Source organism: Nicotiana tabacum, chromosome 17, assembly GCF_000715075.1.
Source record: "Nicotiana tabacum cultivar K326 chromosome 17, ASM71507v2, whole genome shotgun sequence".
NCBI lineage: Eukaryota > Viridiplantae > Streptophyta > Magnoliopsida > Solanales > Solanaceae > Nicotiana > Nicotiana tabacum.
Window position 1 is genome coordinate 121,340,589 of NC_134096.1, and position 27,575 is coordinate 121,368,163.

A 27,575-nucleotide genomic window follows, 5' to 3' on the forward strand; every position below is an offset into this window, starting at 1 on the left:
CTTTAAACTCAATAATAGTGGAAATTGCAGTTTTGGTACCTTCAGTGCAGGGTGTTAGTTGTTTGCAAAAATAGACATGGTTATTCAAAGAAATGAATGAAGAAAATAACACGGCAATTCCGCAAAAAATATTTTGTTAAAATGAGAAAAGGAATAAGAAGTAGAACTATAAGAGAGAAGTTTAGTCAAAATTTATGAACATTACTTTTACAGAAAGAAATTGATTATATATACAGTCTTTATTGAAAAATTAATCCTCGTTCTAGCATTCCACCAAGAATGCAAAGAATCAACTAGCAGAAGACCTACATTCTTGTAGCCGTAATAAGATTTCCTCACAACTAGGCCGTTCATCTGGTTCTGCCCAGCAATCTAAAACACGATTAGGAAAAAAAGTAATTAATAGGGAGAGATTCTCTCATTATATCAGAATAGAGTTAAACTACTATACGCTGTAAAGAATTTTTACCCTATAACAGGTTAAATTATGCTGATGCATATGAAATACATTAAATCCTATGAAATATAATAGCGTGTCCGTAATGTAGAGTAAGATATTGTAATGCAAAATACCTGAAATTAGCTTTCCTAGAGGACCTTCAGGAATTTCTAGCCGTTTTCCATCATTAGCAACAGCGTACACGACCTGAAGTTGTGAATTTCCACTTTATCAAGATTGCACTTGAAGATGAAAGGAAATGTTGTTCTCTTCTGTTTCCTTCACTAGGGGCAGGCAAGAAAGATCATTTAGAAATTACCTGGATAGATGGAACACCTTCCCATGGTTTTTTGAGTGTGAATAGTTCCCATATTATGACCCCAAGACTAAAAATGTCGCATTTTTCGGTGAAAGGTTCATTACGAATAAGCTCTGGGGCCATCCATTCCGGTGTACCTGCTGAGGAAGAATCTTGCATGGGCGTTGAAATCAGTAACCGCGACAGTCCAAAATCACAGATCTTGACTTTGTAGTGTTTATTTACAAGGCAGTTTCCACTCTTTAGATCACGATGCACAATTTTCATCCTATGTATACACAGCAGCCCCCTAAATGATCACAGAGAAGCAGATGTAAAGATAACTGCAAAGCAGAAAATAGACTTACCATAACTATAGCGCAAACCCAAAAAAAAAACACCTCAGAGTCCCCAAGCTACTAAATCCTACTGATTCTTCTCTCTTTTCAGGGAAATATGCAATATATGATATAAGAGTACAATTTCAGTTATGTACTACAATCAGTTAACGACGTGGGTTTGTCCCGATTGACTGTTTACTGTCCTTTTGGTCGATGAGACATGATAAGTAAACTGACTGGACATAAGTCTTGAAACTTGTGTGTGTGTATATCTTTTCCCTTTATGCTTAATGCCTATTGAATGCTCCTGTCTGCGTCCATTAAAAAATCCATGAGAATAGCTTTCATTTTCATATTTTTTTAAACCGTGGTGTCCCAGCCAGCTTGCGTGCACCTCGACTAATTCCACGGGTGGTAGTCAGTTTCCACTCCATTTCTTGTTATACTAGATAATCATGAACTTATATAGCTATCTTTACTACTTCAATATTAACAACCACTATAAGATTCATGAAGTTTTAAAAAATTTTAAGCATAGAGTTTCTCCAAGGCACGGAGTTTACAGTAGACAATGGAAGTTGGATTTAGGAAAAAAATACACGACAGGCTTGACAACTGGGATGACTCCAATACCATTGAAGGTCCTGTTACTCCCTTCTTCATTCAGCGGTACAAATTGGAACTATCAACCTTGTATTCAAGGGGAGTATTTTATTAGATAAAACTAGACTACAACTATTTCTTTCATCAATTAGATAAATGATAACAACATGAGTAGATTCACTAAACATTCATTGGTAGAATGATTTTGCTTATGTAACCCACAGGATCTGGTATAAGCTATGAAGAAAATTCATGCAGTGGTACACAATGGCACACAAGTTTCCCAAGCTAATACAGGTTATGATTTTACTAATTCTAAGAATAATATATAGCTCTAAACTGAGGTTTAAAAATAAAAATGGAAAGTCTTAGGATCTTAACTGAACTCATTTACAACTTCTCAAAAGCCACATGAAATTCCAAAGAGCATCTAACTGGAGGAAGTTATTGGAATGATCTTCCATATTTCAACAAAAAAGTGCAATGGCATGTACCCAGTCGTATGGACAGTAGCCTTTATCAGACAAAATGTATAACATTTCTAGGCTTTATGCCAAAAAACTTGCGAACCCCTCAAAAAGATATTCAAAGAACAAGTAGTTGAAAAGAAAAAAAGTTAACTTGCAAAAGAAGAATTATGAAACAGAACCTAAGTAATAGAGTTGATGTTGGAAATACCTGCATATATCGCAAAGCATTTTCAATCTCCTTTGCCAGCTGAGGCTATTCTTCTGTCCACTTACATGGATCAGATGATACAGGGATCCCATCTCCATGAATTCGGTAATCACGGATAAACGAGGGGGAGTAGTGCAAGCACCGAGGAACAAGATTACTGAAAGGAAAAATGTGTTCGAGCAAACAACAAGAGCACTGTTTCTCCATCAAAAGTGTATTTTTGGGAATTTTGGAAACATAGGATAAAAACTGAAAACGTATTTCATATATCCCGTAGAATCTCAAGGATCAAGTGCCTTCTACAGCTTTTACTAGCATATTCAATGAAGTAGATACAAGCAGTATGCCACAACAAATATAGATTTAGGGAAAAGCAGGAAAATTACCATTTGGGTGGCGAATGCGGCTGCATAAAGAGAAAAGAGAAAAGAGAAACAGGGTTAAGCTAAGCAAAATAAGTATGTTTGATTTGGTTTCGGTTTGATTTTGTTTCTACTTTATAGGAGGATCCTGAGGTATAAAGAACAAAAATGATTTTCTAAATACAACTTACCTCAGGATGGATATTTCATTGGCAAAATCTTCAATGTTTTCTTCGTTCAAGTCTTGTTCTAGGAAAACCTTAACTGCAACCTCTGTTCCATTCCAAATACAGCGAAAGACTTCTCCAAAAAACCCTTCAGACCATAACAATCAGTCAGCTGGATTTAGACATGAGATCAACAAAAAATGAATAAACATTCATTACACTGTACAGCTAAACATGGGCAGTAGTCATTATCCATATTTTGTGCTAATATCCTTACTAACTCCTTCTGTGTGAGCTTGCTCATATTACGGGTCTCAAGCCTGGATAAACGAGGAGGGTTGCGGTAGGTTGACAACCGCCGTAAGCTAGTCAATTCATAATGAATCTTCACCTCAACTTGTTGGGGTTGAGGCATAGTTGTTGTATACCTTACTGAAAGTCTGAACTAGGGTTATATGCTATCAGAAGTAAATGAGAAAAAGGAAAGAGAACACATCAAAGATGTTATTCTGTATAGATTATGACTTTCAGGACATGATGTGAAAGGTTTGACAGTCCAAATAAAACTAAGTTGCACATAGGTAGAAAAATATGCTTCCAAATGAAACTAGTATGGGGAAGACTCATGAGAATGAATTAACGATTAAGATTCCGCACTATTGATAAATCAGCACACATAACCATGGTTTCTTGAAAAGGGAATATGTCAAACTATCAAAGATAGAAACATCCATAACTGTATGAGATAATTCTTTTCTTTTTTTGGCATTAAATGGTTCAATCACTATCAATGACTAGCATGTGTTATCAACCCTAACGAAACAGTAAGTCATGCAGTTATAGCATATTAAGTAGATGGCAGCAAGGCATACAGGTGATGTTCACATATTAAATGGTGCATTTTCCTTTTAAGAATCACCTTCATTTCATGTTTTCTATTCCTCAGAGACGTTACTGGCAAGTTAAACTATCTTTTTGAACCTACTATTAGCATAATAGTTAATAGTACACCACAACCCACACCGGTTAAAAATGTAACTATGTCACTTGATGAAGAATGACAACGTTATAGATCTTTGGAGGTGACTAGGTACCCTATTGGTAAATCATAGATGTCTGTGTTAAAAGAAAAGAGAACAGCATGAGAAAAAAAAATGTCCATAACATGCGAAACCAGCAATCCACTGATCAAACTACCTGTTTGCCGACCCATAGGAAAGCATTTAGTTAAGTCCTAGTGAATGTGCAACTCAATAAGCATGTGGAGCATCAAACTTCATATGTTTATTTAGTTGTCATATTGTAGTGTATAAGAATAACGTATACCAATTCCAACACGTGCTCCAATGGTGATTTCAGAGAAATCAATGTTCCATTCATCAAATGGTAACAATGGTTTGTTGAGGATCCTTGAAGATTCTATCACTTTTTCCAATCTTGACATCATATCAGGACTGCCAAAAATTCCTGCTGCATTGCCTCTACCATAGGTCCGGTGCGGGGATGAAGGCAGGGAGATTGCTTTGTCAGATGCCAAACACTTTCCATGAAAATGCTGTGCTTGACCTTTTTCACCATTTCCTGTATTTGGGTCATCTGGATGGAAATTCAGCACCTGGAAAGTAGTGAATATGATTAATGTCATCATTGAGTTAAGCATATTCTGTGGCTCTGATTCTATCATTTAATCCAACTGAGTCACAAACTTTTAAGTTAACAAGCCTAGAAAACACGGTCTACAAAGTTAGAAAACCAGTTGAAAGTAGCTATAAGAGCATAAAGCAAAATGTATGAAGCATAAATTATTGTAAGCAATATCCCCAATTAAACACACTTAGGACAAATATTTAACATGCACGGCTTTGCTTCCTGGAAGTTGGAGTGGATATGCTGAAGCATGTTAGAAATAAAAACTAAAGAAATACATAAGCACATTTCCTCAGCATGTTTAAGCTTTTTCTTTTTCCTTTTATGGTGATGGCGTCTGGGTCAGTTTCAGCGCAACTCAACTAATCTACCAAGCTACCGACTACACCAAGCAAACACAAGCGCTGGGTAATCCTACCCATCAAGGTTAGAGCAGATGAGCGCACACTTAATGTTCTAGTCGGGATTCGAACCTGGGATATCCAAGTTATTACTACTATGCCTCAACCTCCCAGTCACCCTTTGGGGGCCATATCTAACCTCATATAAGAAGCATAGACGCATTTTGTCCTTGATGACAAATTAATACCTCTCAAAGGTAAAACTGATAAGTAACTTCAGTTGCAATCAGAAAATTGGATATAGTAAGAAGTTCTGTTTATTATGAAATAATTGTGAGAATGCACGGGAGAAAAATCTTATTGTTAATGTATTGACAATGATACAATGAGTCCTATATATATAAAATACATGTTCTACTCCTACTACATATGGGATTAGGGTTATTTACATGTAACTATTTTTTTGATTTGCACCGGGTGTCCAAGTCTCTTTGAGTCCCGACTAATCCCGGGGGTGCACAGGCCCTCGGCAAGGAGTTTTTCGCAAGTGCGCCACGGTTAATTCAGGTTTTACCCAGTCCGATGGCCCTCAGAAATTGTTTGCACCCAGTGGGTTTCGAACTTGAGACCTTGAAAGGGAGCAAACCCCAAGGCTCAAGTCAATTGCCACCAGGCCAAACACTCCCCCTCAAGCCGGTGCATATAAATCATATGTACCGAGCTTGTTACATATATCACTAATACGAGGACCAGTGAGGGATTTGGTGAAAATATCAGCAAGCTGATCATTCGACTTCACAAATTTTGTAGCAATATCTCCTGAGAGTATCTTTTCTCTGACGAAGTGACAATCAATCTCAATGTGTTTAGTCCTCTCATGGAACACCGGATTTGACGCAATATGAAGGGCAGCTTGATTATCGCATACAAGTTCCATCTGGCTGATGTCACCAAATTTCAACTCCTTGAGCAATTGTTTGATCCAAATTAGCTCACATGTTGCCATAGCCATTGCTCGATATTCTGCTTCTGCACTAGACCGAGCAACTACATTCTGTTTCTTACTCTTCCAAGACACCAAATTGCCTCCTACTAAAACACAATATCCAGACGTAGAACGTCTATCGGAAGGTGATCCTGCCCAATCAGCATCTGAGTATCCAACGATCTGCCCATAGCCTCGATCCTCAAACAATAACCCTTTGCCTGGAGCCGATTTTATATACTGAAGAATGCGGACAACTGCATCCCAATGACTATCACATGGAGAATCCATAAACTGACTTACAACGCTCACAGGAAAGGAAATGTCATGTCTAGTCACTGTGAGATAATTTAATTTACCAACCAGCCGCTTATATCTTGTAGGATCGCTAAGCAACTCCCCCTGTCCTGGCAAAACTTTAGAATTCGGATCCATCGGAGTGTCACTCAGTCTATAACCTGTCATTCCTGTCTCCTCAAGAATGTCTAAGGCATACTTCCGCTGTGAGATTACAATACCTGAGCTAAACTGAGCGACCTCAATACCCAGAAAATACTTTAGTCTCCCCAGATCCTTAGTCTGAAAGTGTTGAAAGAGATGTTGTTTCAATTTAGTAATACCATCCTGATCATTGCCGGTAATAACAATGTCGTCAACATAGACCACCTGATAAATACAGAGACTTGGAAGCAGAATGCCGATAAAGCACAGAGTGATCAGCTTCACTACGAGTCATGCCAAACTCCTGGATAACTGTGCTGAACTTACCAAACCAGGCTCGAGGAGACTGCTTTAGACCATAAAGTGACCGGCCCAAGCAACATACAAGGCCACGAGACTCCCCCTGAGCAACAAACCCAGGTGGTTGCTCCATATAAACTTCATCCTCAAGGTCACCGTGTAGAAAAGCATTCTTAATGTCCAGCTGATAGAGAGGCCAATGGCGAACAACAACCATGGATAGAAAAAGGCGGACTGATACTATCTTAGCCATGGGAGAGAAGGTATCACTATAATCGGGCCCAAATGCATCAACTCCCAAAGACATTGTTGAATTGAAAAAAAAAGAGGTCTAGCAAATTAGCACCAAATAAAACAAAGAATCAACTGTAGTTGCCGGAAAATTTTCAAAGTGCTCGGAATCAAAAAAGAAAATTACGGGTAGGCTCGGAATTATAGCGCGATCCAACTGTTCTAAAGAAGGTTTTTGAAAAAATGGCCGAAAAGGGCTCGTGGAGCATATCTCGCCGGAAAAACTCTTTCCGGTCGGCGCGTGGCGATGCGTGGGTCGTCGACTGACGGAGGTGTTTGCTGGGATTTGGTCGCCGGGGGTTGGGGACCTTGTGGTGGTGTTGGTTTTTGCACAACACCGATGGAATTGGTTTTGACGAAAAAACAGCCCTAAAAGGTCACCGGAATTGAAGCACGACGACTGTTGCGGCTGGGTTTTCTTTCCCGGATGTTTTCTCACTGCCGCTCTGATACCATGTGAGGAATAATACACGAAAAATTATATTATTGATGTTAATTGTAATACAATGAACCATATTTATAAGTACACATAATATATAACCTACTCCTATTACTTATGGGACTAGGACTAATTACATATATATTCACATAGCTATTCTAACAGAAACTTTGATCATTTAAAATTGGATTCTTGGGACCAGATTAGACCCAGTTTAAGCTTAATGTAGATTGGACTTCATCCAAGGGGAGGTTGATTGTACTAGCTCTCATTTATCTATACCATCTTTTCAACAAATTAGAGATCAGAACTAATCCTATTAGTAACGGATAAGCATCTGGCTCAGATCCACCCAAACAAAGAAACAGTCCAATCAGATTTTGCTCTCCTTTTGCTAATTATTGAAAATGTGTTCAATCAAAAACATATCATACCTAATTAAAATTCTGAATATGTCTGGATAACCACTTCCAACTTTTAGAGTTGCCAAACAAAAGGTTCTTGGTACCAACTTTTGGCAAATAAGGTTAAAAAAGAAGCTAGATACCTACGTATCCTCTCTTAAACAAAGAGTTCAAGAAAAAATACACTTACTTGACGACCAGAATTATCTTCCTTTTTCCTTGTAGACAAATCAAATGTTGCTTGTCCCCCTGATAGATGATTTTTCTTCATAGATGCATTCATTTCCCGAACAACCCTACATTCAAGGTCAGACAGATGTTTACAAAAATATTCAGAAAATTGGTGTAACCAATAAATATATATATATATATATATATATATATATATATATATATATATATATATATATATATATATATATATATATATATATATATATATATATATATATATATATATATATATATATATATATATATATATATCAGCCAAATGAGAGCTGCCTCTGTTCTTCTTCACCTATAAATTTTGCTAGAAGATTCTACGATCTTGTAAGCATTTACCGGTGGTGCCAAAACTAACTAATAAAGCAGCGATTAAGGTGGTTGTCAGTTTTTTAAGGCAATTGTCAGTTTGTAACCTTGTCATCTCTCAAGTTATTCAAATTGAGTGTATAGTCATGTCTTTCCATGAGTTTTCGAGAATACTTGTACAGATCACGTTGGAAATACAAGATGTTAAAACAATTCGATCTAGTGACAACCTAATTTTGAAAAATTAAGCACTTTACTATTAATCCGCATAAGTTGTGTAGCAACATATATTAGCTACTGAATACTCATTTGAAGTTAAGAAGTATTAAAATTTGTAATTTCTTTTAAGAAAGTGAACTAAAACTAAACAATTTGCTGGAAAGGAAAAAGAAAAAGAGAATGAAAGAAGGAAGATGAATGGAGATGATTGAGGAGAAGGCGCATGGTCAACCTTACAATGTCATCACCAATCTCCGGAATCATGCTAATGGATCTTCGTCTTCTTCTACGAGTGTGTAAAGGTGATGCACCAGCAGACCTGCAGTCAGTTGAATTCATGCGTCATGTCGTGATGCTAAGCCGTGACATGCAGACAACATTTCCAGAGAGCTTCTGCTACTCCTCCCGGGAGAGACAGGAGAAAACATAATGGCAAAGAAAGCATAAAGTAAACAACTTATCCTCTGTGGAATAAGAACATCGGATTACTTTTTAAGAAGGAATAATAACATTGGATCGTCTGTGTACTTCCCCAAGAAAGAACAGAGAAAGTATTTCAGAGATCAGGGATGATGGATGAGAAGCAAAATCTTTATGCTCTTCACACAGTTCAAGAGTAAGAACCTCAAGTGTATAAGGTAACCATTCAATGTAGCAAAAAATAAGGTAACCTTTCATAAACATTGATGCAGCCAATTAACTACAACACACTCAAATACATATGAACCTGTCAATGGGTCATACCTACATATCAATTCTAGTTTCAAGCATGATCTGTCTGGTGGAATACATTATGCAACCAGGCAAATAAAAACCTGAAAATAAGAACCTGTATCTTTTTCCTTGATCACTAAAATACAAACCTCTATCACGGATCCTGAAGTGCTTAAGGCACCTTTTAGATACATAATGCAGCCAATTCACCATAACACACCTCAAGAACATATGAGACCTCAAGGGAAATCTAAAACAGCTATGCCTGTCGATACAACAATTCACAAATCATGTATGCATATTACTTCTCGGTTCAAGTATGATTTGTTTGGTTGAAGATATTACGCTACCAAGGAAGCTACCTTATAATCATGACCAATTTGACTCAATAGAAAATCACAGATAAAAAAGGACTACTCTTCAGCTGGATCATACGACTTAGAAAGGAAAATCCTATTTTTGATATATTTGATAGTTAATAGCTTATTAGATGTTTGATCTTCAAAGTGGAGAAAGGATAACGAAAGGGATAAATAACGGATAGACAAACACAAGATTAATACCATTACTGACTAATAGAGTAGTACCAAAAAGGAAAGGAAGGCTTTGATACTAAATTGATGTAGCACCGAAGTGAATCATAGAGATCCAAAGAAGAAGAAATCAAGTAGAAAAAAGAAAAGAGAGAGAGAGAGAGAGAGAGAGAGAGAGAGAGAGAGAGAGAGAAGTAAGATAAAGAGGGAAATAATAGAGAAGGAAGAAGGGATAGAGAGAGAAAATTCAACCAAATCAATTCAAAAAAACAAAGTACATAAGGGTGTAGGATAAAGAGTTTAGAACAAATTAGAGCTCTTGAAATTACTAAAACTCTATCTTTAACTAGTAAAATAAGACCTTATATTTAACTAAAAAATAAAATTATCTGTAATATAAATAAGACTTTATTTTCAACCAAAACATAAAGACACTTAGAAATCAAAGATACAGATAGTGCAATCTTTCATTTGTTAAGCTACATAATTCTCCACAAATTAAAGTAAGCTCGACCTTGACAAGTGAAACTGCTGGTGCAACTCCCAAAGGATGTTTTTAAAACACAACTGAAGAGGAAGAACATAGCCATCAACTAATGGTTATAATGATGGGCGCTAAAGAGTACAGCCGTTTGATGAATCAAACCTTAGTTCTGATATCAAACTGATGTATTACCAAAAAACAGAAAAAGGGAAGGCCCTGAAACAAAATCAATGTAGCGCCAACAAGGAAGAGAGAGAAAGGCAAGAGAAAGAAATGAGAAATGGGAGAAAGAGAGACAGAAAGAAAGGGAGAAAGATTGAATGAAAGGAGAAATAGAAAGATAGACAGAAAAGAGAGAAGGAAAGAAGAAAGAAGTGAGCAGGAAGAAAGGAATAGAGTGAGAAATTGTAATACCAAATCAATTTATCAAATATAATTGGAGTCTCCAAACAAATTAATAAGGGTTGTAGTTATAGGTTAAGAATTTAGAAAAAATTAGACCTTTTGAAACTAAAAGAACTCTATATCTAGCTTAAAAAGTAAGATAACATAAAACCGTATCTCCAACTAAAAGATAAGATCTAACTAAAACATAAAGATAAATGAAGTGAAAGCTAATTTTAGTGCAATTGTTTCTTGAGCTACTTCACTAATTATTCCAACCATTTAGATTGAAACAGAGCTGGATACTGATAATTTCATCAGGTCCAGATCTGTAAGACCAACTAGCAGACTCCAGCGCGAACCCGTTGAATGGCAAAGGAAATATATGTTCCCTTCAAACATGACAACTACAGATAACCTTTAATCTAAAGATACAAGAAATGTAGAGTTTGAACCTTGAAGAAGTAACATCATAGGTGCAGTCCTTGAAAGAAAGTGCGCGACCACCAAGAATGGATCTCCCAGGTCCTCGGAAGAAAGGATGCTCTGGACTGGAATAAGAATTACTAATACCAATGTAAAATTATGAAATTGCTAAGCAACAAAGATTGCCTTAAAACAAAATTTGAAAATGCTTAGATAGCCTGAGATAAGAAATAAACATATCTGTTTTTTTACCAATTTGCAACAGACGTACGATAAGATTAGAGAAGACGTTGACACTAGCAAACAAAAAATTAACAGCAATTCTGACAAATCACAGAGTATGAAACAGAACTATGTTTGTACGATAGATATATTTAGTGGTAAATAACTTAGACATGAAAGCCAACTTAGGGCAGTCAAGTGATTCTGATGGTAATAAATGGTACCACAAGATCTCAAATTGAGTATTGTTGTAGATTCTCTTTTTATCCATTAAAAATCAAGATAATCCTTAAAGCGAATTGAATAATATATTCTAATGATTATGTTATAGTAATTTGAAATCACAAGAATTAGGATTCTCTCCTTATTTCAGTAGCTCAAACTTCTAGATAAAAGCTCTCTTATATGTTTTTAACCACTAATCTTAAGAAATCTCATTTCTCCTTCACGTGTTTCAGTGCCTCTACGATCTTGGTGGGGATTAAGTATCTTTTACTTACCAGTAGGAGGCATGACGTCTAACCATGCAAAATTTTATGCCTTTCCATTGTTTAATATTCTTGCCTCTTAGGTCATTATTTCGATAGCACTGGGCCTCTCTAAGTGATTGTTCTAGCGATACAACACCTATTTCTGGTGACTGACTCGGTGTCTGCGCCCATCTTTCCGATGACTGCTCTGGAGGAATCGTGCCTATTCAGACAACATTTTGGTTGTTCTTCTGGAAAGTTGTCGCTCCAATGCATGTACCGGCAACGGAGAGACAAATGTGGTGCGTAGGGAGCACAGGCACCCACCTTTTCCAGGACGAGCATCTGCCGTTAAGGTCACTGGAGATGGAGCTCCTTGACCATTTGAGATTTGGAGACGAGCCAGCAGTGACAAATTGAGAAGTCAGACTATCTTCATACGTAAAATTACAACCCTATAACTCTCTTAATTATATAATTATTTGGGAGCCTTTCCACACTTCCAACATCAATATCATTTCCATACTATAAATTCGTAACAGCTCGTGGATAATATAATAGAGAAAAAAATAGTATCAAAAACTTACTTTAACCAGAAGTGGACAACTGAGATAGCCCTATAACTATCTTTCTGGACTGAGGAATAACAAAAAAATTTAGACAGTGCCCATATAACACTTCTTTAATTTTCACCACCATCAGAAAAAACATCTAACTTTTAGTCCCCAGTCTTTCCAACTCATATAAAATAATGTAACTATCATGCCAGGTCACCCAGAACAATTAGTTTGAAAGGATAGGATAAAAAATAACAAATTCTAAACAAACATCATGCCAATTTACCTCCCCACAGCTTTATATCCTTACCTTCCAGTGCCACTATAGTCGGAACTGAAACAGGTAGGGCTAATGGGATCCATCGGTGAGTTATATGAATCAGTTTCTATAGAATCACTCTCACCAAAGAAATGAGAGCGACTTCGCTGCTTTGTTGAACAGGGAAACAGCTTTCCGGGATAATGCATAAGGTCAACCAGTAGTTCCACCGAATCCAGAATGACTGTCACACAGATGTGCTTAGACGAGTCTGTGCGCTCCAGCGCTCCTCCTCTTGGGAAACCCTAATAGTAAGATGAAGATAAAACCGAGGGAGTTGAAAGAGAAAAAAGGGGGGTGGGGAAGAAGAAGAGAAAACTCCAGAATGATTAAGCATTAACTGGAAGCTTGATAAGCCAACTCAATATGCAATTTACTTAGACACAAAAGATGGAAATGAATATCTTTTCCAAATACTGAAAGCAGACTAACATCAAATCCTGTTGAAAAGAAATAAGGAGCTCACCACAATCAGCTTGCACTCCAGGCCCACAGTGTCAGCAAGAACTTTGAATAAGATTGCTCGAGAATGGCAGGAACCATCCTTTATTTGGCAGAGCATATGGATTCCTTGACTGCCCAAAGCATGTGAGACCTCCTCAAGTGTACCACTCACATGAGTTGACTTGTACTTTGGATGCTTATAAAAATCACAAACCTACCAATAGTGATATGTTGTCAGACTCAAAAACTACACAATCTTGGGAAAACAAAGATTTTTTGGCTAACTAAAGCCTGCAGTTAAGTCAAGAAAAGAATTGAAAACTTTTCAAAAGATTCAAGAAGACATGGAAATTATATACTTTCTTAGAAAAACTTTATTGAGAACTTTTAAATTTGTTAATCTCTTCCACTTGAGAAACTTTTATTTGTATCTGAGAGAAAATGGTCATGTAATTTCAGATTCTTTTTCAACCCTGCAAAATATATTAGATATTATACATCCATTCTGGTTACAGCTTAATCTTATTTATGCATTATGTTTTCTGAAGCTACTGGAAAATGAAAGAAGAAGTTACCATTGCCTTCTCCTAAATCTAAGAATATTAGGCATTAGGTTTTCATTAGACTTCTGGTTATTTTGGTCAATGAAAAGGTGAAGTAATCCTTCCTTTCTCAGCAGAAGTATAATAATGATGCAAAAGGGAGGGAAGAAGAGGAATCTTCTCCCATGTCTTGTCGGTGATCCAAAGAGAGATATTTCTGGCCTTGTTAAGCTGAAGACAGAAGCCTTTTGTAGAGGGGAGCAAAAACCTGTTGAGGCTATGCTGGATTTGGTTTACTGTATCATTCAGCACTGATATACCTTTTGACCGGGAGCCGGGGTTACCTCACTAGCGTATTTCAGAGGTTGGAGAACAAGAAAATTACTTATGTGATAAGATCAAGAGAAAACGACCTATGTGGATCATGTTCTAAGAGGAGCAATCTAGGCTACACATTAGTATCCCTCAACCACGAGTATATAGAATATCAGGCCAAAAAGCACTATGTACTGTGTCCGATATATTAAATATGCATAGACTCCAGCATTAACATAACACACTACATGTAAACCGAGAAGCAAAAGATGATGTAAAAAAAAAAGAACCGAAATAACAATCCGTCTGAAACTAAATGCCAGCACAGACAGCACGATAATAGATGACGCACCAACCCTGCAATCTTCTTCACCACTACAGCTGGAGTAGAATGCAATCCTTTCACTAAAGTGAGGGTCAGCTGTTTTAACATGGAAAGCTTCTTATCTTTATGCAGATTGACAAGAATAACATTAGGCCGAAGACCCTCTGCGTCCAAAGCATAAAGGTCATCCAAAGATGGAATAGTATCAAAATGTTCCTTGAATCTTCTTTCCTACAAAAATTCAAGAGAACAATATTGAGTCGACACAATTCCATCCAGAAAAGAAGCAAAGCAAAGAAAAGGTACATATTCAGAATGTCATATTAGCAACAGACTAGACAAAAGAAGAAAAAGGAAAAACTAGTGTGCTGCACTAAAAACACATCATTCAATTCCTCCCCTTTCCATATTCCAATATTACGAGTATAATGACCTCTCTTCTGGAGAGAAATCATCCAAGTGGAGGATTACCCAAGTCCACACAAAATTATGTTATACTCACTGGAATAACAAAGTAGAAACCATCAGGAATAAGTTCTGCAAGTTCCCCCGTGTCCCACAGAATCTGAGACGCTCTCTTTGATGCTAAACCCTCTGGCTCCTGCTTGCCGCTCAATACAGTAGAGTTTGTTTTATCTTCTGAAGATTCCAGAGTGATCAACTGTAGTTTGTCAGAAATATCTGCTGGCCACCAAGGAGCATCGGAAGGCAGAACCTCTGCTGACCGCGTATCATTTCCTCTCTTCTCCATCTCCTCAAAGATTCAAAATTCTATATCATGTTCAGCAGATTGTGAACCCATAAATAATAACTGTACATGAAGCCAATATCTCCAAGCAAAATTTCAGACGAGCTCCATGAGATCTCCTGGAAAAAAGGATGACCCACAACATGTAATTAATTTCATACTTAATGGAATGCACACCTTGTTTTTTCGAGAAGATCCCGTACTAGAACTTGATTTGGTGTCTATTGCTCTCACATTTAATAAAACTTACTAGTCACTAAGAAGAGGCTGAATCAAAGGGGTGGAATTTGTTTCAGAGTCTAGTTTTCGTAATCCAATATCATACCTATTTTAGCGGCAAATAAGTGAATCATTGACAATATCTTCTAATGCAAGAAAAACCTAATCAAGAAAAACATAAGATAGAGACATCCAAAATCATAGCCTGATACTGGGGATAAACTAATAGAAAACATGGCCCAAGAGGCACTAATCAAAGCAGTTAATAAACTGAATGTGTTGGGTAGGTTTTTTGTTTCCTCTTTCACGTTGACTCTGGCTTTCCAGACTACATAAGATACCAGTAGAGATATCAAAATAGCGAGCGTGAGCCACATTGCCGATCCCAACTTGTTTGGGGTTGAGGCATAGTTGTTGTTGTTGTTCATATTTGGATAACCTCCAGATTCTGGCTAATTGGGCATAGCACTTGCAAGCCTCTGTTGAACGAGATCAACATCCAAAACCAGATATTGGACTAAAAGGGCATCAACATTTGCTTACAGATTCCAGCAACTGAAATGTGATTTATTTAGAGTGTGCGCTTTCTGTCCCCACAACTTCATGTTACCTAGAGTTCTATTAAAACTGAAGCAATTGATGCAGTCATTCCAATGGAAGGGTCCCTGATATTAGCACATGGAAAGAAAACTGGACTGGGAGCATGCATGTCCATGACAAGGCAGGTTAAGCTCTTTAAATTATTATGACGAATTATGGACATTTTGAGTGAAAGCTACTTTCACTTGTTAATGAAATTCTCTGATCAATAACCATCTCTAAACTGCTGGATTTGGAAAAAAGTATTGGAGATCATTTCTGCAACAAAGAATTTGATAAAAACAAGAAATGAAAATGGTTATCGACTTACCTTTCATTTAAGCCCAATTATCCCTAAGCCCCACATATGTGAATTTCTCGGGTAAGTGCTTGAGTTCAACTAGGAAATTTACAACAACAACAACAACCCAGTAAAATCCCAAAAGTAAGGGATCTGGGGAGGGTAGTGTGTACGCAGACCTTACCCCTACCCCCATGGAGTAGAGAGGTTGTTTCCGATAGACCCTCGGCTTAAGAAAACGAAAAAGACAAAAGAGACAATATATCAGTACCATCAACAGAAACCATAGAAATAATAAAGCGCATTATAAGAAATTTACCAGTGATATAATTGACATTGTTATTTTTAAGAGGTAAAATGCTGCAGCCTCGGAGAAGAACATTTGTGCAGCAACTTTAAGCTGATGTACCTACTTCCTATGTGCCAAAATCCTAGTAAGATTCTATCAAAAGGATCATGAGCAGAAGCTTCTCATTACAAGACAAGCCCCTTAATTGCCTAAGCTTTCGCCTCCTGGATGTGTATAAGTATTATGTAAAAGGGTGCATAAGTTTAATTTTCTTTATTCTGGAACAAACTGTCAACCTTGATTTATATGACCGAGAGAACTATTAACTTCCTTAGAGTTCCACTGTCTTTCTACTCATGCTACCATCTCAAGTAGCACCTGTGTCTATCAATCCTAAAGCAAGAATGCCCCGCTACTTTAATCTTTCTATAAGCTGACTACTCATAATTCAGTCTCTCAATGTCCTAACAAGTTGTATGCAAAAATCATTTTTTTTTTTTTACATCACCGGATTAACCACATCTCTAATTTGCTTTGACCGTTAAATTTCACCTTATATAGTAATAACATCAGAACCCCATAATTCCAAGATCTATCATGGTTTCCCCTACAGAAAATCAATGTTTTCAGCCCCAAAGTCAACCTTAGATCAGCCTGAGCAATTTGTGTTTTTTCCACTGCCTTAATGAGTGATTCCATTGCCTACTATGGGAAGGCTCTGTACTTTACAGGTGCAACAAGACACCCTTTACTTCCTCTCATTCCACAAGACGAACTTCAGCAAAAAACCACCCTAAATTCATAATCTGTAAGGATAAGCCAAGCAATATACTAAAAGGTTTTGACTCTAATACTACATTTCCTGAATAGAAAAATGACTCCGACCCATCCCTCACCCAGAACGGCCATCAAGAGAAACTCAGAACTGCTCCATCCAAATATTGGCAATATAAAATAAAATATGCAATACATCTATAAAATAAAATGACTTGTGCAATATATCCAATAACAAAAAACAAATTCTCCTCTGATACAACTAATACAATAGAAAAGAACTCAGCTTTGGAAAGATTTGGAGGACATGCCAAATTACAGTATCACCCTTTTTACAAAATAAAAAAAGAATTGCAGAATCACCCTTCTCTTCCTAAATCACCAATCCATCTAAATCTATAACCTCAACAATGGTGTCACTAATTAGCCCACAGTTACAGAAACATTAACTATGAATCTCACCAAATAGCTTAAACTTGATCAGATAAGTATTTGACAATGACAGTCATACTAATTCCCATTACTAAAATCTACATAACATTATACTCAATTTCACTAATCCAAAAACCAGTAGAATCTAAATAAAATAAATAAAGAACGGTAATGCAAAATAAATAAACTAAGAAAATTATTTATATGAAAACACTGCACGATTTTTATTACCTAAGATTGAAGGAAGAGAACTGTTGAATGGTTCTTGAAATCATACCATCTGAATCTGAATGACACTTTGACTTTGCTTTTGTATTCGTTTGTTTATTTATTTATTTATTTATTTTTCTGAATCTGAATCTACAGAATTATAAAAATAGTACTTATATGTGATTTGAGAGAAGGGATTCGGGGAGATCGAGGATTTGGCAATGGCAACTTCCGCTACTCTTCTTCTACTTCACTTCTTCCCCTTTTTGGGTCTCGTTATAACGGTCAGGGATTCAATCTCATTATTTCTTTGTTATTGTTATTCGGGTCCCATTTTTAATTTTACTCCCATTGTCCCAAGCGAATTTTTATATTTTTTTAAATAAAATTTATAAAATTACTATAAGTCACAATAATTAACAATTTATACTAATATTTAAAAGTTATATATATGAAAGAATCATGGACAAAAAAGAATTCATTTTACTCTCAAAATTCGAACATGCCACATAGAAAAATGACACCAAGTAGCCACTTTTAGGACCACAGTTTAAGTTTTATCCGGTGATTGTAAATTATTTTGGTGTTTAGCCGTAACTTTAAAAAAAAAAAAAGCAGGCAAATATTGCTTCTTCTTTGCTTCCTCGAACTACAGGGACAATGAATCCTGAAATTTATTTTTTTATATATCCTAAAATTTATTTTTTAGTTCAGGATGTCCACAAGTTCAGTTTTTTAGTTCAGTAACTTAGTACAATGTGTCATAAAATTCAGTTTTCAGTTCAAAACTTCAAGACATTGTGATCGTAAGTTCAATTATTGTTTAGTTCTTTAAGACAATCTTTCCCTTAGTTCAAAACTTCTAAAACTGTGTCAATAAGTTCACTTTTCAATTCAAAATTTTTAACTTTAGTGTCTTGAAGTTTAGTCTTTTCAATGTAAACTTTAGGGACACACGATATTGTTCTATGGAAGCGGGCGGTTTAGAAGTTCAGCCCAGTTTTTTTGGTGTTGTAGGGGAGGTTTTGATATCCGGTAGGAATAATAAAATAAAAAAAGTCCAGGTTGGTTGGTGAGCCTAGTGATAGGAGACTATCTAGCTTGGTTCGGAGAGCACTTGTTGGGTTAAATATTTATTTGTTGCTAAATATTACGGCCTAAATGCTAAACTATTGACCCTACTTGAGAGACGATTGGAGGCTGGGGAAAGGGCACTCTTGAAGAAGGGCCTGCCATACGTAGGGGTGAAAAAAGCTCCTTCTCTTATATGAGAGGCGCTATTGAATGAAAAAGAAAGTCTTCAAGAAGTGAGAGAAGGAATCATAAAAGAAATAGTTTCGTTTGTCATCATCTAAAAGGAAAATCATTTTCCACGTTAGACCGTGCTTGAGGGCCGTGTGTAGGGTTTGGCTTGGGAAAAACCCGTGGATGAGCGAGAATATACGAATATTTTTGTTAGATGGTTTCCCCTTACAGTCTTTAAGTTTAATTTTTCAATCTACAACTTTAGGATATTGTATCATGAATTTCAGTTTTTAGTTCAAAACTTCAAGACACTATGTCATGAATTTTAGTTTTTCAGTTCATACTTATATATCAAATTTCTGGCTTGTATATCTCGTTTATGCAGAATTATAAAAGCAACAATCTGAAAATGAAAGCTTTGTTGTTGGTTGTGATGAAAGGGGGACAACTTTCATCTATGAAAGTATATACTACTGAAAATGTGTCAATTTGTGAATCACTAATGGAAGGGAATGAATTATTTGGCAGAAAATATTATGTGTAATGGAAAAGAAGTAAGAGATTTTCAGAAGATGGAGGACCATTTGGTCACGTTCCGGAGCGCGGTGGCCAAGACTCAGATTGATTACTTACTCTTGGTTATGGACTTGGAGATTAAGAGGGAGAAGAAGAAAAGAGTGGTGTTTGGTCAACCTAAAATCAAGTGGGGAGCCTTGAGTGAGGACAAAGCTTAGGAATTGGGAGAGACGTTGTTAGATATGGGGCTTGGAGGAGTTGTAGGGACGCGAGTAGTATGTGGATCTCGACAGCGAACTGCATTAGGGAAGTTGCTAGAGCGGTGTTAGGGGTCACGAAGGGTTTCTCCAGAGGCCACAAAGGTGACTAGTGGTGGAATGGAGAGGTCCAGGGTAAAGTAGAAGCCAAGAAGGCGGCGTATATAAAGCTAGTGGAGAACGCTGACGAGGAGAGATGAGGACGCTTAGGGAGTGTTACAAGAAGGCTAAGAAAGAGGCGAAGTGCTAGGTCATGGCGGCTAAGAACGCAGCATTTGAACGCCTGTATGCGGAACTTGGGGGCAGAGGCGGTGACAAGAGACTATTCAGGTTAGCCAAGGTTTGGGAAAGGAAGGTTCGGGATATAGACCAAGTGAGGTGCATCAAAGATGAGGATGGAAAGGTATTGGTGGAAGAGGCGTGCATTAGGCGCAAGTGGCAGTCATACTTCCACAAACTCTAGAAAGAGGATGGGGACAGGAACATTGTGCTTGGCGAGTTGGGAAACTCAGAGAACCGACATAATTTTAGGTTTTGTAAGCGTATTAAGGTTGAGGAGGTAATGCGGAAGATGAGTAGAGGCAGGGCGACTTGGCCAGACGAGATCCCGGTAGAATTATGGAAGGTTGTGGGACGGGTAGGCTTGGAGTAGCTTACTGGACTGTTTAATATCATTTTTAGGACTAAAAAGATGCTTGAAGAATGGAGGTGGAGTTTGATGGTCCCGTTGTACAAGAACAAGGGTGATAACCTAAATGGTAACAACTACAGGGGTGATGATAGGCTATAATCCCATATTTTAGTCGCTTATTGCACTCTAATTTACTGCACTTTAATTGAGTTGGAGCTTTAATCGCTGGTGTTTTGTACTAATTATGTATTTTATGCCTTGTAGGAGTGATTTCGATCTATGTAGATATTGTGGAATGAATTCATGCTATTTTGGAGTTTTAAAGTCTAAGTAAAAGTCCAAGGATTAAGTTGGGATCGTGTTTGGGGATCAACGGATGATAGTAAACTTTAAGAATGAAACGAAGAATCGAACAGGCATATTGCGCCTTGTCCGGTAAAATGCATATAACCTTTAGCTCAAAAATTCGTTTAGGCTCCACAATATATCGTTGGAAATCTATTTAAAAGGGCTACAACTTTCATGTTTAACACTTTCCCAAATTCCCGACTTATACTACCCATGTGCGCGACCAAATGTGCGATCGCGCATTGGGCGCGCACTTGGGGCAGAATAGTGTGCAAAATGCGCGACCAAGTCCCTAGGTGCGCGACCGCATATGTCCTATCCGGGAAGAGTCCTATTTCGCTAAGAAAAGAGTAGTTTCATCCGTTTTTGTTTTGGGGGCAGATTAAATACCCCAAAACACCATTTTAGAACTACTTTTGATATACTTTAGACCTAAGGAAGCTAAGGAGAAGAGGGAGAAGCAAGAGCACAAGGATTTCATCCTTGCTTCCTCACTCAAGATTCGGTTTTGGATTGTATTTATATTTTTCTCTACTTTTATTTCATTTGCGAAGAACTTCTCCATGTTTATGGAGTAAAACCTTTTGAGTTTTGATGGATTTGGTGTATTGATGGTTGTTTGTGGATTATAACTCTTGTTTTATGTATTTGAATCATTTTTGGAAGATTTAATTGTATATCTATGTTCACTTGTTCTTGTAATCGAGAGAGGCATAACTTGTGATATATTTATACTATATTGTTGGTTGAGTTCATAGATTCTTCTAAGTAATCGAAAGAGGCTAGTTGAATCCTTGAATAAACCTAGTTAGGAGGATAATCGAAAGAGGTTCTCCTAAAGACCAATCCATTACGAATTCTTGCATATCTTCACCGAGCTTAAATTGGTTCATATTGTAAGGTTGAGACTTAATCGAGAGAGGAGTTTCTACTAAATATTTGTGCTGATAATTAAGTGGATTCGAGAGACTCACTTGAACATTAAAAGTGAATTATCTAGAGTTAGGTCCCGAACAATTATCTTGCACTTATCCTATCAACCCATATTTTCTCCCATTGATAACTTCCTTACTTACCTTTGTTGCGATTATCATTAGTCAATAGTTGTAGATTTTAGATTATTAATTATATAAATCTCAATTGTTGATCCTCCTGGATAGAAATCTAGCTACAAACTATGATAATACTGTTTAAATCCAATCCATGTGGATACAATATTTTACTATACTATCTTTGACTAGCGAGCACATTTTGAGTGTGTGTTTTGAGCTCGTCAAATTTTGGCGCCGTTGCCGGGGATTGACAATTAATAGTGTTGGAAATAGTTTATGATACTAATTCAGGATTTTTTTTTTTACTTTTATTTTTGTTCTTCACGGGTTTCTCCTCCGTGTGGAGGCAACATGTTAAGTTTGTGGTGTATGGCACTATCTTCTTGTTGAGAAGTAATACCCTACAAATCGGAATTGGAAAAACACCCGCGACAACTGAGGAAGGAGAAAGAGTTTATCGTAAGGTTCTTGGAGCAACATTCAACCCAAGAACACATGGCTAATAACAATAACAATAAGGTAGAGGCAACTGCAACGATAGCTGTTGAGGCAGCCCATAGAGCTGCTGAGGAAACTGTCGAAGACAATAGGAGTCGAAGATTCAATCTAAATCGACCCTTGATTGAAGACCAGTTCGAGAATGCCCTACCAAGGCCTGGTAAAGCATTGGGTGACTATGACAGACCACTCTACAATCAAGGATTGTCAAGTGTTAGACCACCTCCAATTGCAGCCAATAATTTCAAGTTGAAGCAAGGTTTGCTTTAAACCATTCAAAGCAGCTGCGTTTTCCGAGGGAAGATGAACGAAGATCCAAACACGCATCTGATGGACTTTGAGGAGATTATGAACACTTTTCAATATAATGGGGTGTCACAAGATGCAATGTATTTAAGGGCATTCTCCTTTTCACTTAAAGATGATACAGAGCAGTGGCTTCGAAGCTTGCCAAATGGATCAATTAGAACATGGGAGGAAATGACCAAAAATATTCTTGATAAATATTTCTCCTCAGCCATGACGGGCAAGTTTAGAAGAGAAATCCATAACTTCTGCCAGAAAGAGAATGAAACTGTTTTTGAAGCATGTGAGAGGTTTAAGGAGATAGTTAGAAGGTGTCAACATAGCGGAATTGAACTTTGAATGCAACTCCAGGATTTTTGGGATGGATTGACACCGGCCTCACGTAAAACTTTGAGTAATGCAGTTAGAGGCCCTTTTTATGGAGAAGACTCCAGATGAGATAGTTACAATTCTTGAGGAATTATCCGAAAATGCTAATCAGTGGCCCTCTGAGAGTATGGAAAGAAGAAAAATAACTGGTGTTCACCAAGTTGATGTTACTACATCTGCACAAGTACAACTTGATGCTATGGATAAAGAAATACGGAAGATACGGTAGCTTCGATGCAAAATATACACCACGCAGCTTGTGATATATGTGGAAGGGGACACCCCACCCATGAGTGTCAAGCCTCAACTGAAGAAGTGAATGTTGTAGGAAACTATAATGCATTGGGTCAGAGGCACCCCGACTTTTCATGGAGTTCACCTGGGGGATACTGTAAATGCATGGCAACAAAACAACCCTATATTCCAAGAGCAAGGAGCTACAACTTTTCTAAATCAGCAGAGGCAGCAGTATTACTCTCCACAGTCGAATTAATCTAGCATGGAAGATCTTATGAAGACCTTCATTATCAAGACAGATGAGAGGCTTGATGCCCATGATGCAACTATCAAAGAATTGAGTACATCTTTTCGAAGACTGGAAAACAGGTTGGGCACTTAGCTACTCTAATGTTGGAGAGAGCCCCAGGAACACTTCCAACTGATACTGAGATAAATCCAAAAGGAACAGTGATGGCTGTAACTCTGAGAAGTGGGCAAGTGTTGAAAGATCCCACCCCAATCCAAAATGAGGTAAACTTTGAAAAAGAAAGCGAGAAGCAGTTGAAGGGTGATGTTGATAAAAAGAATAAAGGCCCGATGAAAACTGAGAAAAAGAAGGAAGAAAAATCAAGAAGGGCAGAACATGATGAGAGCAAGCATATGTCTGCGCTGCCTTTTCCCCAAAAGCTGAGTCGAGAAAAGCTGGACAAGCAGTTTGAGAGATTTCTAAATGTGCTGAAACAGGTTCATGTAAACCTACCATTCACAGAAGTGCTCTCACAAATGTCGGCTTATGCCAAGTTCTTGAAGGAAATTCTGACAAAGAAGAGGAAAATAGAAGAGACCTCAGTGGTCAAGCTCACAGAGAATTGCAGTGGAATATTGCAAAACAAACTCCCACAAAAAGTGTGGAGATCCAAGGAGTTTTACCATACCTTACTCTTTAGGCACTACTAATTTTGATAAGTCTCTATGTAATTCTGGTGTCTCAATTAATTTAATACCTCTACCTATTTACAGGAAGCTGGATAAGGATATTGGAGAGATAAGGTCTACACCAATATCTTTGCAGCTGGCAGACCAAACGACTCTAATACCCGAGGGAATAGTTGAAGATATCTTAGTTCGAGTAGATAAGTTTGTATTTCCTGTGGATTTCATAATGGTTAATATGGAAGAGAATAAGGAGGTCCCCCTCATCCTAGGAAGATCATTCCTAGCAACGGGTAGAGCAATATTAGATATACATGAAAGAAAACGCATGCTTAGAGTGGGCGAGGAGACTGTAATTTTTGAGATGGATGTAGAAACGGGGGTAAAAAGAGATAAGCTAGCTGCTAGTGTTGTGTGGGAAGTGAAGGGCGAGAAAGAGTAGACTGCAGCGAGCGAAAAAGATAAGTGTGGGGTGTATCCAAGGAAGGACGAGAAGAAGTTGTCTGCATGGATGTGTGCATTAGTTCGTGCGCGAGGAATGGGGCCCAACTTCGATTCAAACCCCGACTAGATGTTCAGGGAAGTTGTCCTTACCTCTTTCTTTTTATTTGTGTGTCATAGGGATATGACACAATTTAAAGTGTGGGGTAGGGATGTATATATGTATAGAATGTATAAATGTTTATGTGTGTTTTTGTAATTCATTTGATTGAAAATTTTAAAATTTTTTATTTTTCCCGACGATGGATGTCATTCAACAGGTATATATATATATATATATATATATATATATATATATATATATATATATATATATATATATATATATATATATATTATTTAAAATAATTTATTTTTTTTTTGTGACGCGGTTCTTTTTCAAGGTTTTTTTGAACTGAGTGTAGTTAGTTTTATTTTAGGAGTAGGAAACCTTGTGCTGTGATTTTAAATTAAAGCAATGTCTCTTGACTTTATTATGCCTTGAGAATAATTAGTGCTTTAGTTGTGACGTTTAGGCTTAGTTTTTTTTACTCTTGTATAAGCACCTTAAACTGTTCGATCTTAACTTTGCTTAACTACTTTGATTAGAGTGTCTTTATGAATCCGATCCTGAGTGAGTTATGTGCCATGTGTGTGTGAGGTTTCGTATATTCTGTGCATTGCATTTGATGTCTAGAACTTGCCCCGTGTGTCTGCAAAATCAAATAGTAGTTTGTTCAGTCTTGGAAGTGATATAGGCATTTCTTTGTTGAGCCAGCTATATAGTTTACCCACCAAATTGTTATGTATCGTAGTTAACCCCGTTGAGCCTGTAATCCTGTTTCTTTGGCAACCACATTATAAGCCTTATCCTTTTGTTTGAATTGACCATCTATTTGAACCATTTACCTCTCGTGAGCACTTGAAATTGGTATGAACTTTGTAAAAGTTGAAGTGTGGGGTGGTTGGTTTGGCTTTTGAGTGGAACTATTGAAATAAGGAGAAAGGTGCATTGTTGTAAAAAAGTATGAGCCACTTGAATTGAAAAAGAAAACGAAGAAAAAAATAGTTTATATTCATTGATAGTGGTAAATCTTGATGTATTTGTGCTTAAAGAAGTTGGGAGTTGACATATACGGATGTGAAGGTGGATTCATGGTTTGACATAAGTGTGGGGGTTTAAAGGTCAAGTATATGTATTAAAAGTACTTAGGGAGGTGTAGTTACTCTTATATCTAAATATATCCTACCTGTCCCACAACCTACATTACAACCAATTAAAGTTCTACTTGATCCTTGACTGAATAAGCTCGATTAGTAGAGTAGTACACTATGGGCAAGCCTGTGGTGCATCTTTTGGGGCATATGAATATTGTTTCTGAGAGTGAGTGAATTCTTTCTATATTGAGTTCCTAATTATTTTTAACTTTTATTGTGTGTGGAACTACTCTCTATTGTTGGGTGAGGGCACTTGATTCATGAAGGAAAGGTATTGTCATTAACCTCTGTGTTAGAGTAAGTGAGCGAGTTGTGAAAAATACGTGGTGTTGTTGTGTCACATCTTGAGGCTAGAATGTTACACTATTGTGCTTAGTCTATTTTAAATATTCTTGATATGATGAGTTATGAGAGTTGTTTAAAAATGACATGTCTATGTGAAGTGTAGTTTGATTGCTCAAGGACGAGCAATGGTTTAAGTGTAGGGTGTTGATAGTAGGCTATAATTCCGTATTTTAGTCGCTTATTGCACTCTAATTTACTGCACTTTAATTGAGTTGGAGTTTTAATCGCTAGTGTTTTGCACAAATTGTGTATTTTATGCCTTGTAGGAGTGATTTCGATCTATGTAAATGTTATGGAATGAATTTATGCTATTTTGGAGCTTTGAAGTCTAAGTAAAAGCCCAAGGATTAAGTTGGGATCGTGTTCGAGGATCAACAGATGATAGTGCACTTTAAGAACGAAACGAAGAATCGAGCGAGCATATTGCGCTTTGTCCATTAAAATGCACATAACTTTTAGCTCAAAAATCCGTTTGGGCTCCACAATATAACGTTGGAAATCTATTTAAAAGAGCTACAATTTTCATGTTTTACACTTTCCCAAATTCCTAACTTATACCACCCATGTATGCGACCAAATACGCGATCGCGCATTGGGCGCGCACTTGGGGCAGAACGGTGTGCAAAATGAGCGACCAAGTCCCCAGGTGCGCGACCGCACATGTCCTGTCCGAGAAGAGTCCTATTTTACTAAGAAAAGAGTAGTTTCATCCGTTTTTGTTTTGGGGGCGGATTAAATACCCCAAAACACCATTTTAGAACTACTTTTGATATACTTTAGACCTAAGGAAGCTAAGGAGAAGAGGGAGAAGAAAGAGCACAAGGATTTCACCCTTTCTTCCTCACTCAAGATCCGGTTTTGGATTGTATTTATGTTTTCCTCTACTTTTATTTCATTTGTGAAGAACTTTTTCATGTTTATGGGGTAGAACCTTTTGGTTTTTGATGGATTTGGTGTATTGATGGTTGTTTGTGGATTATAACTCTTGTTTTATGTATTTGAATCATTTTCGGAAGATTTAATTGTGCATCTATGTTCACTTGTTCTTGTAATCGAGAGAGGCATAACTTGTGATATATTTGCACTATATTGTTGGTTGAGTTCATAGACTCTTCTAAGTAATCGAAAGATGCTAGTTGAATCCTTGATTAAACCTAGTTAGGAGGATAATCGAAAGAGGTTCTCCTAAAGACCAATCCATTATGAATTCTTGCATATCTTCACCGAGCTTAAATTGGTTCATATTGTGAGGTTGAGACTTAATCGAGAGAGGAGTTTCTACTAAACATTTGTGCTGATAATTAAGTGAATTCGAGAGACTCACTTGAATATTAGAAGTGAATTATCTAGAGTTAGATCCCGAACAATTATCTTGCACCTAT

At 37.2% G+C, this 27,575-nt stretch overlaps 1 protein-coding gene and 1 non-coding gene across 3 annotated transcripts; both read right to left on the minus strand.

Annotated features, from left to right (window-relative positions):
• Positions 1-122: 122 nt before the first annotated feature.
• Positions 123-18,082, minus strand: LOC107815239 (uncharacterized). 2 transcript variants are annotated; one of them, XM_016640808.2, is made up of 15 exons: positions 17,798-18,082; positions 14,727-15,091; positions 14,252-14,455; positions 13,065-13,256; positions 12,590-12,843; positions 11,060-11,155; positions 8,722-8,808; positions 7,927-8,032; positions 4,215-4,503; positions 2,913-3,036; positions 2,746-2,765; positions 2,360-2,516; positions 759-1,047; positions 574-646; positions 123-372 (listed from the first exon to the last, which is right to left on the minus strand). In XM_016640808.2, the coding sequence occupies exons 2-15, from the start codon at positions 14,973-14,975 to the stop codon at positions 290-292; spliced, it is 2,223 nt and encodes a 740-aa protein (XP_016496294.1). In that variant the 5' UTR covers positions 14,976-15,091; positions 17,798-18,082; the 3' UTR covers positions 123-289. The 2 variants fall into 2 exon arrangements, with proteins under 2 accessions (XP_016496294.1, XP_016496285.1); XM_016640799.2 differs by having other exon boundaries at positions 11,060-11,170.
• Positions 18,083-22,851: 4,769 nt separating this feature from the next.
• On the minus strand, positions 22,852-22,958 carry LOC142172218 (small nucleolar RNA R71). The gene has a single exon (XR_012701593.1). It is a non-coding gene; the product is annotated as a small nucleolar RNA R71 (small nucleolar RNA).
• Between the last annotated feature and the right edge of the window lie 4,617 nt (positions 22,959-27,575).

Excerpts from the sequence above, each read along its gene's own strand:
- LOC107815239 (XM_016640799.2), bottom strand. The coding sequence starts at position 14,975 with ATGGAGAAGAGAGGAAATGATACGCGGTCAGCAGAGGTTCTGCCTTCC. Across the intron at positions 12,844-13,064 it reads TGGAGTGCAAGCTGATTGTG|GGTTTCCCAAGAGGAGGAGC; the intron begins GTGAGCTCCTTA and ends TCTTACTATTAG. Across the intron at positions 8,809-11,059 it reads TATGATGTTACTTCTTCAAG|GTCTGCTGGTGCATCACCTT; the intron begins GTTCAAACTCTA and ends AACTGACTGCAG.